This window comes from Talpa occidentalis, unplaced genomic scaffold (genome assembly GCF_014898055.3).
Source record: "Talpa occidentalis isolate TD23 unplaced genomic scaffold, MPIMG_talOcc4v2.1 talOcc4.2290, whole genome shotgun sequence".
NCBI lineage: Eukaryota > Metazoa > Chordata > Mammalia > Eulipotyphla > Talpidae > Talpa > Talpa occidentalis.
Genome location: NW_023602397.1, coordinates 1 through 12,843, shown reverse-complemented (window position 1 = coordinate 12,843; position 12,843 = coordinate 1). Strand labels below are relative to the sequence as shown.

General features: G+C 50.6%; 2 protein-coding genes across 3 annotated transcripts; both read left to right on the top strand.

Annotated features, from left to right (window-relative positions):
* Nucleotides 1-2,654: 2,654 nt before the first annotated feature.
* LOC119253899 (UPF0561 protein C2orf68 homolog) lies at nt 2,655-8,252 on the top strand. 2 transcript variants are annotated; one of them, XM_037521139.2, is made up of 5 exons: nt 2,655-2,672; nt 2,952-3,065; nt 3,149-3,267; nt 4,138-4,289; nt 4,654-8,252. In XM_037521139.2, the coding sequence occupies exons 2-5, from the start codon at nt 2,959-2,961 to the stop codon at nt 4,774-4,776; spliced, it is 501 nt and encodes a 166-aa protein (XP_037377036.1). In that variant the 5' UTR covers nt 2,655-2,672; nt 2,952-2,958; the 3' UTR covers nt 4,777-8,252. The 2 variants fall into 2 exon arrangements, with proteins under 2 accessions (XP_037377036.1, XP_037377038.1); XM_037521141.2 differs by lacking the exon at nt 2,655-2,672 and adding an exon at nt 2,755-2,771.
* A 1,423-nt stretch (nt 8,253-9,675) lies between these two features.
* Nucleotides 9,676-12,755, top strand: LOC119253898 (transmembrane protein 150A-like). The gene is given in 7 exon segments (XM_037521138.2): nt 9,676-9,767; nt 10,316-10,495; nt 10,938-10,985; nt 11,324-11,410; nt 12,030-12,043; nt 12,046-12,096; nt 12,401-12,755. Coding segments are annotated over 6 exon segments (579 nt in total). The 5' UTR covers nt 9,676-9,767; nt 10,316-10,328; the 3' UTR covers nt 12,613-12,755.
* Nucleotides 12,756-12,843: the final 88 nt, after the last annotated feature.

Sequence of the window (12,843 nt, the reverse complement as noted above, 5' to 3'; positions counted from 1 at the left end):
TCGTGAGTTCAGGATAACTTCCACTAATTTACGGTGCGAGACAGACGAAACCTGCTTTCCCAAAGCGCAATGACTCAGTCTCAGACAGACTAGACCGACTGCTACAACCCAGAATAACGGGTGTACGGTGCAGGAACCCAGCGTTCAGCCTCTCAACTTTGAAAGTTCTGATCCCCAAAATTAGGGAGGAACTCACGACCCAGAGGTTTTGTGATAACTGCTGGGAGTAACCCCTCTAAATAGCACAGTGCCTGGCCCGCTTCAGGCATTCGATAAAAACAAGCTGCTGCTGTTACTATTGTTGCTTAAAACACAAATTATAACTATTGTTACTATTACAACTAGGACTATGCTCATTAAAATGCAGTCGAGTCGGAAAGCGGACTTGGACGGTGGAGTGAGTTTCTTCACGGGGGTGGGACTGCTGGAAAGAAAGAAGACGAGAGTGGAGCCAGCGCCCGGCCCGTCCTGGCCCCGCGCACCTCGCACCTCCCGCTCAGGCTCAGAGTCCTCGTCTGCCTCGCGCTCCCGCTTCACCCGCACCGAGGGGAGGACAAGCGGCGGGGCATCGCGCGCGCTGGCCGGTTCGACCTCCCGCTTCACGCGCACCGGGCTGCTCCGGGAACTCGGCGCCTCTGCCTCCCGTTCCCGATCTCGCTCCCGCTTGACGCGACCCGAGCTGCCCCGCGACTCGGACTCGCGCTTCCCGCGGGCAGAACCACGAGACTCCCGCTTGGACCGGCCAGACATCGCCACTACCGGCCGAGCAGCCCTGCGCAGGCGCCGGCCACGCTCAAGCGCGCGGCCCGCAGCCAATCAGGATCGGGGCTGTAACGGCGGCTAAGGCTCTCTACCGGTCGCCGACGGGGACAAACTACGTGGAGGAAACTTTTGCGAGCTACTGCCGCCTTCTTGGTTTCTTTGCTATAGCCTGTGCACAGAGAACGATTTGCGAGTTTACTGCCTCCTTACCCACAATTTCCGGTTTTAAACAGGCAGGATCCTTTTGCTGACTAGTGAGTTTCTGCATAAAAGAAGCTATCGGGGGTACTTTTTACCCTCGAAACCAAATTTGGAGATCGTCTGCCCATTCTCCCTACCTTGGAAACTGAAGCCACTGCACAGAACTAGGCGAAACCCCCATTCATCCCCTTCATGCAGCAACTTGGAGGTTCAATCCCACTTTTAGAGGGTGTTCTTGGTAATACAGGAAAATGCAAACGTTGGGCAAGGGAGAACTTTTCAGGAAGCTGCTAAAGCACAAGACTTGGACCTGTGCTTTCCAAGACCCTTCTACAACCCTGACTCCATTGCGTTGGCTTTATAGTTCTAAAGTATTGTATAATTAACAAACAATAAACTGCTGTTTTAAAATGTGCAATTTACTAAATTCGTATGAATTGATGGATACACCCGGAAAACATCACCACGATCAGATAATAAACGTATCCACCAGCCCCAAAAGTGTCATCCTACCTGCATCATTGATAGACTTTCTATCACTTCAGATTAGTTCGCATTTTCTAGTTTTATATAAAGGGAAATACATAGCATGTCCCTTTTTTCTTTCAATCGAAGTATCTGAGTATTGTCCTAGTCGCCTTCGAGTATATCAAGTTCATTCTTTTTCATTGCTCATTGATATTCCATTGTAAGGTGAACCAGTTTGTCCCTATTCTAATCGCTGATAACTAGATAACTATTTTTGCTTTTTTAACAAGAGGACCCGAAAATGGCACTGATACCAGAATTGTCAGGCCTAGTCTCCCAGCCAGGAACGATCCCAGGCTGCAGGGCAGCGCTGAGTCCCTGCCACTAGACCCCCACGGGTTGGTGTCTCACGAAGCCGCAGCAGGAACTTCACAGACGCTCAGGCAAGCAAGCAAGAAGAGGCAGGTTTGTTTAGAGAAAGAAAAAGTTTACTGAGGAGAAAAAGAACAGAAATAAAGTGGGACTCCCAGGCCAGGGAACCAGGCCTGGGAGGGGCAAGGAAGCCAAAGTGGAGTCATGTCTCAGGGAATATATACCTTCTTTCCCTCATTATTCTAAAGCTCCACCAGTCTCTCTGCAATTGGTTAGTTCTCGGCCGTCTCATTTAATTTGCTACTGAGTGGGGGATCTTCACATTCCTTATCTAACAGCTTTCTCTTTCCCCATTTGTTACATCTTTATCTTTATGGCCCAGTCCTCTGGATGGACATCCCCGCATTGAAGTTAAACAGCTGCCCTTCTAAGTTGTCCATAAATTAAACCACTCTCCATTTCTCCAATCTCTGCCTCCCTTTACCACCTGAAGGAAACCAGGACCAGCGTTAACAATGTTGTCCTTGGTCCTGAGATGTTTGTTTTTTCTAGTGGAATGGGTTACTTTCCCTTGGTTGTCCTTATCTCTGAAGCCTCCCTAAATTCTTCAGAGGTCCCCTCCTGCACCCTCCCTAAAACTGCCTAATTTCTAGCTTGCCCGGTGTTTCAGCACGAGTCCAGGCCTGTCAAAGGCTGGGCCCTCCCACAAAGACAGTTAAGACATCCAGCCGGTGGGCAGCTGGACAGGCAGGGACATTCGCAGAGCTGCGGCTCTGTTGGGTTCGACTGGGGGGGCCCGTCGCCCCCAGCGGAGCGAACAGCCAGGACTCTCCGTTGTGCCCACCGGCCTCGCCACAGCTTATTCTGAGGTAGGCGCTTTCGGTGTCCTCACTTACAAATGAGACAACTGAGGACCGCGACTTCGAGTATTCGCTTTGTGCTTTTCTGGAAGGTTTGATGTATTAGCGGTAAGCGTAAGTCAGGAGCCCCGCCCCAGGACCCAGCGCGTCGCGACGCTCCGCCCGGCCCGCCCTTACGTGCATGACGTCAGGACGCGGGGCCGGAAGTCGAGCTAGCGCCAGCACAGACCTCTCGGGCCGGGAGGGTGGCCGTTGGGACCACTGAGGCGGCGGCGGGTCTCCTTACAGGTTTCCAATGGCAGCGACACGGGATTCCGGGCCGGGGCTCTGCTGTAAGCCCGGCGGGCGGCTGGACATGAGCCACGGCTTCGTGCACCATATCCGACGGAACCAGCTCGCCCGGTACCGCCCCGCCCCGCGCCGCCGCCGCCACCCTGGGTCTAGTCTAGCCCGGAGGTCCCTGACTCCCGCTCGGCTCCCCGCAGGGACGACTACGACAAGAAGGTGAAGCAAGCGGCTAAGGAGAAAGTGAGGAGGCGGCACACACCCGCGCCGACGCGGCCCCGCAAGCCCGACCTGCAGGTGTACCTACCGCGACACCGAGGTGAGGCCTCCCGCCCCGCCAGCCTCCTCAGGCCTGCGCGCTCTTCCGGCCCTCGGCCTTCTGCCTCAGCGTAATCCCTCTGTATGGAGAGAACCTCATTATAAGTCCCAAGACTCAATTCATCTCATCCTTTCGTGGAACCTCCATCTCAGCGTTCCCCAGCTTCCGCTCAGTGATTCTCCCGCACGAAAGGGAGGGCTCATGCCCTCTAGTTAAGCATCGCTGTTACAGGACATACCTGAGGGCCAGCACGAGTTGTTTGTTGGTGTGCTCAACCATACTATATTTTCCATATTCTCACCATCAGACAGAGAGAAAGTCTGGTACAGCAATAGGCACCCAGGACATAGTTGTGGAATGAAGCCCTAACCCATTAGATGACCTTTTTCCTCCAGCTTTTCTGCAACCTGGAGATCACAGTAGTTAATACAGGATGCTAAATAGGTTGGACGTTAAAGTGCTTTTAGTTTTTATGCATATTAATTCGTTTATTTTTCATAAAACCCCATAAGGTAGGAACTCTTACCTTTTCTGTTGCACAGTCAAGAAACAGGTTCAGAGACATTAAGTAAATTGCCCAAGATCATAGACCTAGTAAGTTGCAGAACCTGAATTTGAGCACAGGCAGAGCTCTGTACTTCTCTCCACAACCTTCCAACACTGGAAAAATGTGCATTGTGTACTTACTATGTGCTGGTACTGTGCTAGCCTTGGAACAGGGACACAGGGGTAATTAGCACACTTAACACATAAACACACACACAGGATCAATAAGATTGGGGCTTTCTTCACAGTATGTTTTCCTGTGTTATCTCTGGGCAGAAGTTCCAGCAGCCTTCTCTTCCCTCTCACTCTGGTTCATCTTTCCAGATGGCTCTACCCACCCAAGCAACCCAGACTGTGAGGAGTCCGGTGAAAGCAGCTGTAGTGGCGGCTCCGAGCCAGAGCCTTCTGGCCATCAGCTCTTCTGCTTAGAATATGAGACAGACAGCGGAGAGGTCACATCAGTTATCGTGTATCAGGTATGCCTCATAGAAATAGCTGCAGCCTGAAGGTCCTGGGCCATGGTAGAAATTTCTGCCACACCCTGAGCCACCGTTTTCCTCAGGGCCAGTGGGAAGTGTCTGTTCCACATGGGAGCATAGACTACTGGGTAACATTTTTGAGCATAACTCATACCTGTCACAGTGATTCTCAGTGGGCAACAGGAAGGGCATGTGGCCCCCAGTTGAAAATCACTGTTACAGGGGACACCTGGGAAATGACAGGCACTGGCAAGAAGCTGTGAGTCAAATAGATTTCTGTGAGACTATTGTTTAGGGATATGGCAGGTCACCTTTGCAGAAGAGGCTAGTCCCTGAGCTTCCTGACTCTTCCTCCACATAGGATGATGATCCAGGAAGGGTGAGTGAGGAGGTATCTGCACACACACCTCTGGATCCACCCATGCGAGAAGCCCTCAAGTTGCGCATCCGAGAGGAGATTGCAAAACGCCAGCGCAGACACTGACCAGACTGAAGGCATTCTCTCCAGGCTGAATTCACTGCCCAGAGAGCTCAACCTCTAGTTTGGGGGTGCCAGGGCCAATTTGGATTGATCTTGAGACCCTCCCTGCAAGCTGCCACATCCACAGAAAATAGGTGTTGCAGGGACTATGCCTGGCCACCTCCTGTGTACCTAGTCTTGTATGTTGGCCCATTTGACCAGCCTAATAACCTGGAATTTTTTGAGAATTTTGTTTGGCACTTTGGGGTTCTGGAAGCAGAAACTCCAGAGAAAGCCAACATATACAAAGCCTATGCCAACTTGCTGGTTTTTCACTGACGTCTTATGCCATGGGACACCGGGCATATTTTTTTTTTTACATTTCTACTTCCTTTCTTGCTTCTCACTTCCATCCATGTTTTCCTAGATCTTTTTCACAGCTGTTTCTGTGTACTTTTCTTTCCCTCATTTTTCTGTTTCAGAATCTATCCATTCTATACTACTCTCTTACCTCCTAATATGACTGCACCTCCATCTGCTCAGGACTTTGGCGGTGGGAGCTTCTGGCAGTATACCTTTCTCACAAATTCTCCCAGTAATTCTGGTACCAATAAAGTGGGAATTCTTCATTTTTTTTTTTTTTTAAGAGATCTTCATTTTTGAGGCCTACTTCCAAGCTTGTATCTCCCTCCCCTTCTATAGTTTCTGCAAGTTTCTCTCATGCTTTGCACTAAGGAGACCTAGGAAGATCATGAAACTAAACTGTAAGAATTTCTTGCAGCTAAACCTGCCATTGTTAGGGCTCAGAATTCTAGCTTTTGACTTTATCCCTAGATGTGAACAGACCAGCCTCTGCTCAGGCTAATGGGGAATTATCAAAATAAGATTGAAACTAGTGCTCCAAATGTGATTTATCTCAAATGTACATACAAAAGGAAATTCTGTTAGCAATAATTGCCTATTTGGAGCCCTAGTTGCAAAAAAAAAAAAGTTTGAACAACACCCTAAAGGAAGTGATGAAATTAGCCTCTCTCATTTGCTCCTCCCATGCCCCATGCTTTCTCCTTTCCTGCCTCCCAAGAGTATGTAAAACAGATCCTTCAACTAAAGATCTCAAGCAAGATCTTTGCTTTTACCTAAATGAATGTCCTAATGCAGGATTGGGCTAAGTCCATGTGAAAAGTCCACGTGACTTCCTGAAATTCCAAACCACTTCACTTTTCCAGCAAATGGGCCTAACCACAAGGACTTGTATCTATGGGATTTAAGTGATCCTGTGAGCACTGTAACTTCTTGAAACCAAAGTCCCCTGCCCTAGCAGTTTCTCCATCCCAAGGTCTCAAGATCAGTCTGATTGAACCATCTCAGTAGCTTTATTGTGCCCTACACCCCTGAAAAATCTACCATCCTAGAAATGGAGCAAGTAAGCTACTTAAACCACATCATGAAAATGCAGCAAGCCATAACTTGCAGTGCCACAAGAATGCCAGGAGTGAGGTAGATAAGGGCCTGATTGTGAAAGCAGCCAGGGACCAGAGTGCTCCTGACCCACAAGGCTGGCCTGGGGCTAAATGTCTTTAACTTGCCAGTCCTCGGCTTAGTTCTACTTTCAAAGCAGAAAATCTGCCCTCTACGTATTCAGCTGCCCTAGAAGTGCCTTTTGACTCACAATGTTAACTACCCTGCTGAGCCTCCTGGGTCAAGGAGGCGGTGCCATACTCCATTCCCAATCAGAGGACCAGTCATTTTAGTCTTCCAGCTCTTCAACTGATCTTCTAACTTGAACATAGGATTTTACTGGAACTCTTAGTTTTGCTAATCTGGAAATACTTCTTGGGTCTGACTTCTCACAGCTGGCTGGCCTTTTTCCTGTATTTATTACAGAATTTAGAAAGGATCAGGAGAGGAGATCAGGGCACAGCACCTGAAATCTTAGCCTCATTCCTGTTTTGTGAGAGGGAAGACATCTGTACTTATTGTGTCCTTGTATGTGTTTGTTATATAATCCTCACACTCAGGTAAGAGACTGATGGGAACTCCTTGCTTGTAAACTCCTCCTTAGGGCACTTTGCTTAGCAAGTGCGTATAAGGTATCTTTCACCCAAGAAAGCATTCTAATTTTTAGCTAATTTATACAATATGATTATGTAAAGCACTAAGTCTGGTACTTAAATGAAAGGTTGTCCTTTAATGTAGGCCTACTAGTGGTGAGACCAGGTGTGCCTAAAATGCTTCCCTGGTGATTACCTTCAGCCATTTGACAGTCAGTGCTCAGGCTCATTGCTTTTTGCTACCCCTCATCTGGAGTCCAAGATGGTACTATCATTGTATTCACCAGACTTGCCTCCAGACATCTTAAAGTTGCTTTCAAATAATGGTGCTTTGCCTTCAAGGAGCATGTCCAGAGCATTTCCCACAGGCTCTAGAGATGTCCCAAAGAAGACTTGTCCCATGCTGTTTGGTGCAGTGGCAACAGTGTTGGACTTGCTGGAGCTTTCCAGCAGCTACTTCAGAATCAACACTCACTTAACCAGACATGATCATGACTGTTTGAAAATGTCTGGTACCCTGATAGGCATATCTGATGCCCACCTAAAATAAAGCGTTCTTCACTTACTGAGGATAAGGCTTGGGATTTAAGGTTTTGTATTTCCAGCTCCATGATGGGTGATGTTAAATATAGAAGGATGCTGAGGTTTGCAGGGGCTTTGAGCTATGCAAGAGTAAATACTAAAGCTTGAGTTGCAGCCAACTGGCACGCATGGAAGTCTTTGAAGAATATAATTCAAGAAGTGAAAAGAAGAATGTAAAACCTGTGCTGAATGAGAGCAGGAGTCTGTGAAACCTGGCCAACCAATAGGACCAACAGGGAAAATAAGAAATGCTTCTCTTTGTAGACAAGCCTCTGAAAGGGACATTCCATCTCCATGGTCCACTCTGAGGGCACTGCCAACTAGAGATTAGTCCATAGGACTGGAAGAAACGTTGGCTACACAGCAAAGTATCCATTCTGCATTTGGTGCAGGATCTGTGGAAGGTGGGGTAGTGGATCCCCAGCAGGTTCACAAATGCAAATGAAGCCATTGCATATAGAAAGATAGGAATAAGGACAAATTATTTTGCTACCTCTGAGCCTTCTTTGGGAGTATCACCATGGAATGTTCACAATTATTTGAAACATTTTAAGCTCGCTTGATGAATTCCTGCCCTGTCCCTGAGGAAACAGATGACCAAGAAGCCTTAGACACCCACCCAATTTCCCCACTAGTTGGAGTGATATTAGAAGTGAAAACTTTGAAGTGAATGGCTCCACTGCCTTCTCAGTCACCAGAATAAGAGACTGGTTGTATTGTTTATATTGTGATACTAAGTGTATAAAAAGCCATACATGTTTCTGTTTTCTCATTTCCAATGTTTCTGCTATGTGGATGAATAAATCGAAGTGTGCAAATTATTTGAAAATCCTCTGAGAAGATACTTTTCAAATACAGTGTTCTTTTTAACCATAAACTCAAACTATTTTTACAGCACTGTTTTTGCCAGAAGTTGTGAAATCACTTGTGTACATAGGGGAAGTAAAGATTAAATGCCTGGCCTAAAGCCACTCAGCACCACAGAATCAGCAGTTGAAATCTCATCTCTTGCTGCCTATTTTAAGAACTGTCCTGGTTGGAGCATAACTACACTTACACAGCATTAGAGCTGGATGGGACTATTAAAGATATCTGGTTCTTCTCTGATATGTAATTCCTTTCTGCCCACCACCCTCAAAGATCTCTTCCTTCATAGGGAGCTCTGTCTCCTGGTAATTCTATTTTAGGAATTATTCAGATTGTCATATTAAGTCCAAATCTGCCTCCTTGTTACCACTCTGGAGTGGCAATCTTATCCCCTCCCCCACTTTATGTTAAAACAGCCAGTTTCGAAACTAAGTAGTAGCCTTAGATGTCATGATATTGGTTGGACAGGAACTCAAACCCTGCTCAACAGGATATAGTCCCAAATGTTGTCTCTCACAAGCCCACCAGCACATGCTGGGCTGCCTTTTAAAGTGCCAGGCACACTTCTGGTATGTAAAAGGAGTATCCCCACCCTTTTAATCAGGAAAAGAATGGCTAGTAATGCTCTGGGCCTTAAATTTTGACTGAGTTGGGGTAATTTATTCCCAAACTATCCTGATTCCTTGTCCCAGTCTGCTGCCTTATCTCTTGCTCACCCACACTGGGTTGTGTGTGTGTGTGTATACACGCGTGTGTGTGCGCGCTTGGAATATCTGTCCATGGGTCTTTGCAGCATTCAAGTGTACAGCAGTCGGGAAATGGACACTGACTTCTGGACAGTACTCTGTGTACTTGTACCCTTGAAAATAAAAGGTATCTGATGAATAGCATAAGCCAAATCCTGGGCGCTTGAATTTCTTAAAAGCAACAGTCAGGATTTATGCTCGCTTCCCGCGGGATCCGCCTCGCCTTCACCTGGGGCAGGCACAGGCCACCACACTGAAGGAGGTTCACCTAAGCATCACTGTCCAGGGATCTCGGCTGCTAAAAGTGCCCAGCGGCGAAAGGAGGCTCCTCCAGCCTAGTGCACCATGACAATCACATGGGGTTGAAAGGCTGTGTAGCCCCCAGAGCTTCCCGCCTCCCGAAGCTTCCACCGCAGGAACAGGGCTGACCGGACCATCCTTTTGGCATTTCCAGTGTCAGCTTCAGCTCGGGTTCCTGGCCACAAACCCCCGGCGCTCAGGTCCCCCCCCCCCGAAATTGAGGTGCCGCCCACATTTCCACCGTGACGCCGGCGCAGGGGCTCGGGATTTGTAGTCTCTGGCAGGGCGCGCGCGCGGGACCCGAGCCTTGTGGACTTCACGTCCCGGCGGGCGGCGCGGCGCGGCCTGGGGCCAGGGGCGGGGCCGCTCGGCCCTTTAAACCTCTCTGGGCTGCTCCGAGGGCCGCAGCTGGAGACGGCGCCACGAGGGGGCTGAGCGGGGCCAGGCGGCGGCGGGGCACTTCGGAGAGGTGCGTACTGGGCCCCCCTTCCCGGGACCTCCAGAGATCACTTTGGGGACTGGAGGGAGAGTTCGGTCCTGGGGGCTCGCGGGCGATGGGCTGCAAGCCCAAATCGGGGTCCCCGCGCGCACGCGGATAGAGAACGGGCTGAGCTCCCAGCGTGACCCCGCCACTTTCCCTGGGAGCGGGTGGTCAGGCGCTTGCCTGCGGCTGCACCGGGGGACCGGACCCGCTCCCTGGCTTTCCTTGGCGTGCCTGTCCAAACCCCAGCCCCTCTCCCAGCCCGGGTCCCGCAGGCCAGGGTAGTGGTTCCCTCTCCAGATTTATGGCCCTGGTCACTCCCGTGGTATTCTGGTGGAACGCGGAAGCCCCCGCTGGATGTCAGAGGGGGTGTCTACGTTCCGGCGTGGACTCAGCACAAAGTTTGGGCGCTCGGAACCCCAGCGGGAGCTCGAAATCTGTGTTGACTACCAAGCCCTCCTCACCTTCCCCCCACCTCTCGCCCCCGCTATGGTCAGTCACTGGACCTTGGACTTTGATCTGTCTCTCTCCACCAGGCCAGGGCAGCTGATGGTTTTGGAGAAATTTCTTAAGGTAGCCGGACCCGCCCCCTTTCCCCCACCCATCTCTTGTCCTCTCCCCACACCACCACCATCCTGGCTTCCCTCCCTCATGACCGCCTGGATCCTCCTTCCTGTCAGCCTGTCAGCATTCTCCATCACTGGCCTATGGACTGTGTAAGTAAAGAGGGGGAGGGTTAAAGACAACTAGGGTACAAAATGGGCCCAGGCTCAGATCGAAACTGCCCATTCCAAGATCCGACAGGAGCTTGATGGCACACACAGTCCCCTGTCTTGTTGCAGGATCCAGGGTGGAACCCAGGATCACTGAGGCTGTCTCCAAAGCCTGGCCTGGTGACTGGGCACACAGCCTCATGGGACAAGCTAGCACCACTGCTCATCAGCAGGGTAGCCCAATGCACATACTTTTTCTAGTCAGGGTAACTTCCAAAGGTCCTCTAGTTGGGGGCTGTGCTGTTCTGGTGTGTCAAGCCTCCAAGCCAGCCCACATGAGTGCCAGCCAGAACACTGATGTTGATGGGATCAGAATCATGAAAAAGAATCAGTGGGGGAAGGCTGGGAGGGGTCTACAGGCAGAGTGACAGCTGTGTTCCCATAGGTATGCCATGGCCGTGATGAACCGCCACGTGTGCCCCGTGGAGAACTGGTATGGTGCGCTCTGCAGACAGCCTCACTCTAAAGCTCCCTTCATCTCTGTTCCCTCTTGGGCCAGGGCTGCTGCAAGCCAGATGGACACCCTGGGCCTCACTGCTCTTCTCTGACATTGGCAGCGCCTGCCCCTCCCCAGGCATGGCTTTGTGCCCACCTACCTGCTTCCACCATCCCTCACCCCTTGGGCTTCTGCCTCAGCCGGGCCTTGGGAAGTGGGCTCTTCAGCCACTGCCAGGGGAAGTTTGGGAGCGTAGTCTCAGAGAGGCCTGACGCTACAGGTCAGGGGCCCTGGGGAACCCTTTCCCCCAGTCTACTCTATATCCTGCCTGCCAGGTCCTACAACGAGTCCTGCTCTCCTGACCCCACTGAGCAAGGGGGCCCGAAGACATGCTGCACTCTGGATGATGTACCCCTCATCAGGTGAGGCGCAGAAACTGGGCGCACTGGGGAGACCCGAGGTCCTGTGGGAGTCCAAACCTAGCCCCCCAGTAAAGGCCTATCCTCGCACCCTGGGAAGAATAATTATGTCGAGGGCATATAATAACTCTACTTAACAATGACTGTCTGCACGGCGCTGTGCTGCACACTTTACGTGCATGTCATTTCTCCTCCCAGAGTGGAGGCAGCTATTATTTTCACCATTTTATAGGCAAGGAATCTGAAACCCCAGAGTTATGTCATTCGTCCAGGTCTTCTAGGTAGTAATTGGAGGCACTGGATTTCAGCTCCAGCCCTCTGATTGCGCAGCCTGAGTTCTGGTTCAAGGAAGGTCAGACCATGAAGTCCAAGGAGCCTCAGGGTCTGCCAAGCAGACCTGAGCACTCCCTTACCACTCAACACATGCGCTCGGCTCTGGAGGGTGGGATGACCCACCTTCGAGCCAACACTGTGAGCAACGCTGGCCCTTCTCATAAATCAGTGGCTTGCCTGCTAAGGAGTAAGCAGATAAAGCAAGAGAGGAGGTTGACCAGAATGGGACCTCCTGGGGCTTCTACCTCTCTCACTCTGTCCTTGCTCCTCCTCCTCCTCGTCCTCTCAGCAAGTGCGGCACATATCCCCAGAGAGCTGCCTCTTCAGCCTCATCGGCAACGTAGGTGCCTTCATGGGTGAGTTGTGCTCTCAGCCCCCTTTGCCATCCCACCACCCCACCACCTCCCCAGAAAGGTCCAGAAGCCCTTGCTCAGCATAACCTGCCCCACCAAGAGCTAAGGTGAGAGGGCCACTTTTCTTCCTTGAAGGCCAAATGCTCACCCCCACACAGCCACCCTGCTGGCCATTGTCTGGAGAAACTGTTTACCACCTCTCTATTCCCCTCCGCCCCTCAGAGCATGGGGGGTGGAGCTGGCAGGCTGTTGTGGCAGAGCGGGCAGGAAGAAGACACTTGACCGCACCCATACCCTCTTTCCCCAGTGGCTCTGATCTGCCTTCTACGCTACGGGCAGCTCCTGGAGCAGAGTCGTCACTCTTGGCTTAACACCACAGCACTCATCACAGGCTGTACCAATACCGCAGGCCTCGTGGTGGTCGGCAACTTCCAGGTGCACTGCCTGCCCATCCTTCTGCCGGGGGAGGGAGGTTGGAGGAACGTGGGTAAATGTAAGCACGTTTCCCTTTCTACATAGTCACCGACATGCCCTTTAGGCATAAACTGGTTTGGCCACTTAGAAAGCTAGAATGGTCTTCACTTTAGAAACATGTTTATGTCTTCAGGTTTCTTAAAAGAAAATGAACAAAGTCTAGATTGGCCAACAGTTAAAGCGCTGAATCTGTCTTTACTTGGTAGAGTAGAATGACTTCATTCTGGAGAGTTGGTAGGGTGTATTCTTGGTCATCCAGTACTTTTTTTAAAAAAA

Bases quoted from the DNA above. Each gene is read 5' to 3' on its own strand.
- LOC119253899 (XM_037521139.2), top strand. From the start codon at position 2,959: ATGGCAGCGACACGGGATTCCGGGCCGGGGCTCTGCTGTAAGCCCGGC. The intron at 3,066-3,148 runs GTACCGCCCCGC...GGCTCCCCGCAG, and splicing joins CGACGGAACCAGCTCGCCCG to GGACGACTACGACAAGAAGG. The intron at 3,268-4,137 runs GTGAGGCCTCCC...TCATCTTTCCAG, and splicing joins GTACCTACCGCGACACCGAG to ATGGCTCTACCCACCCAAGC.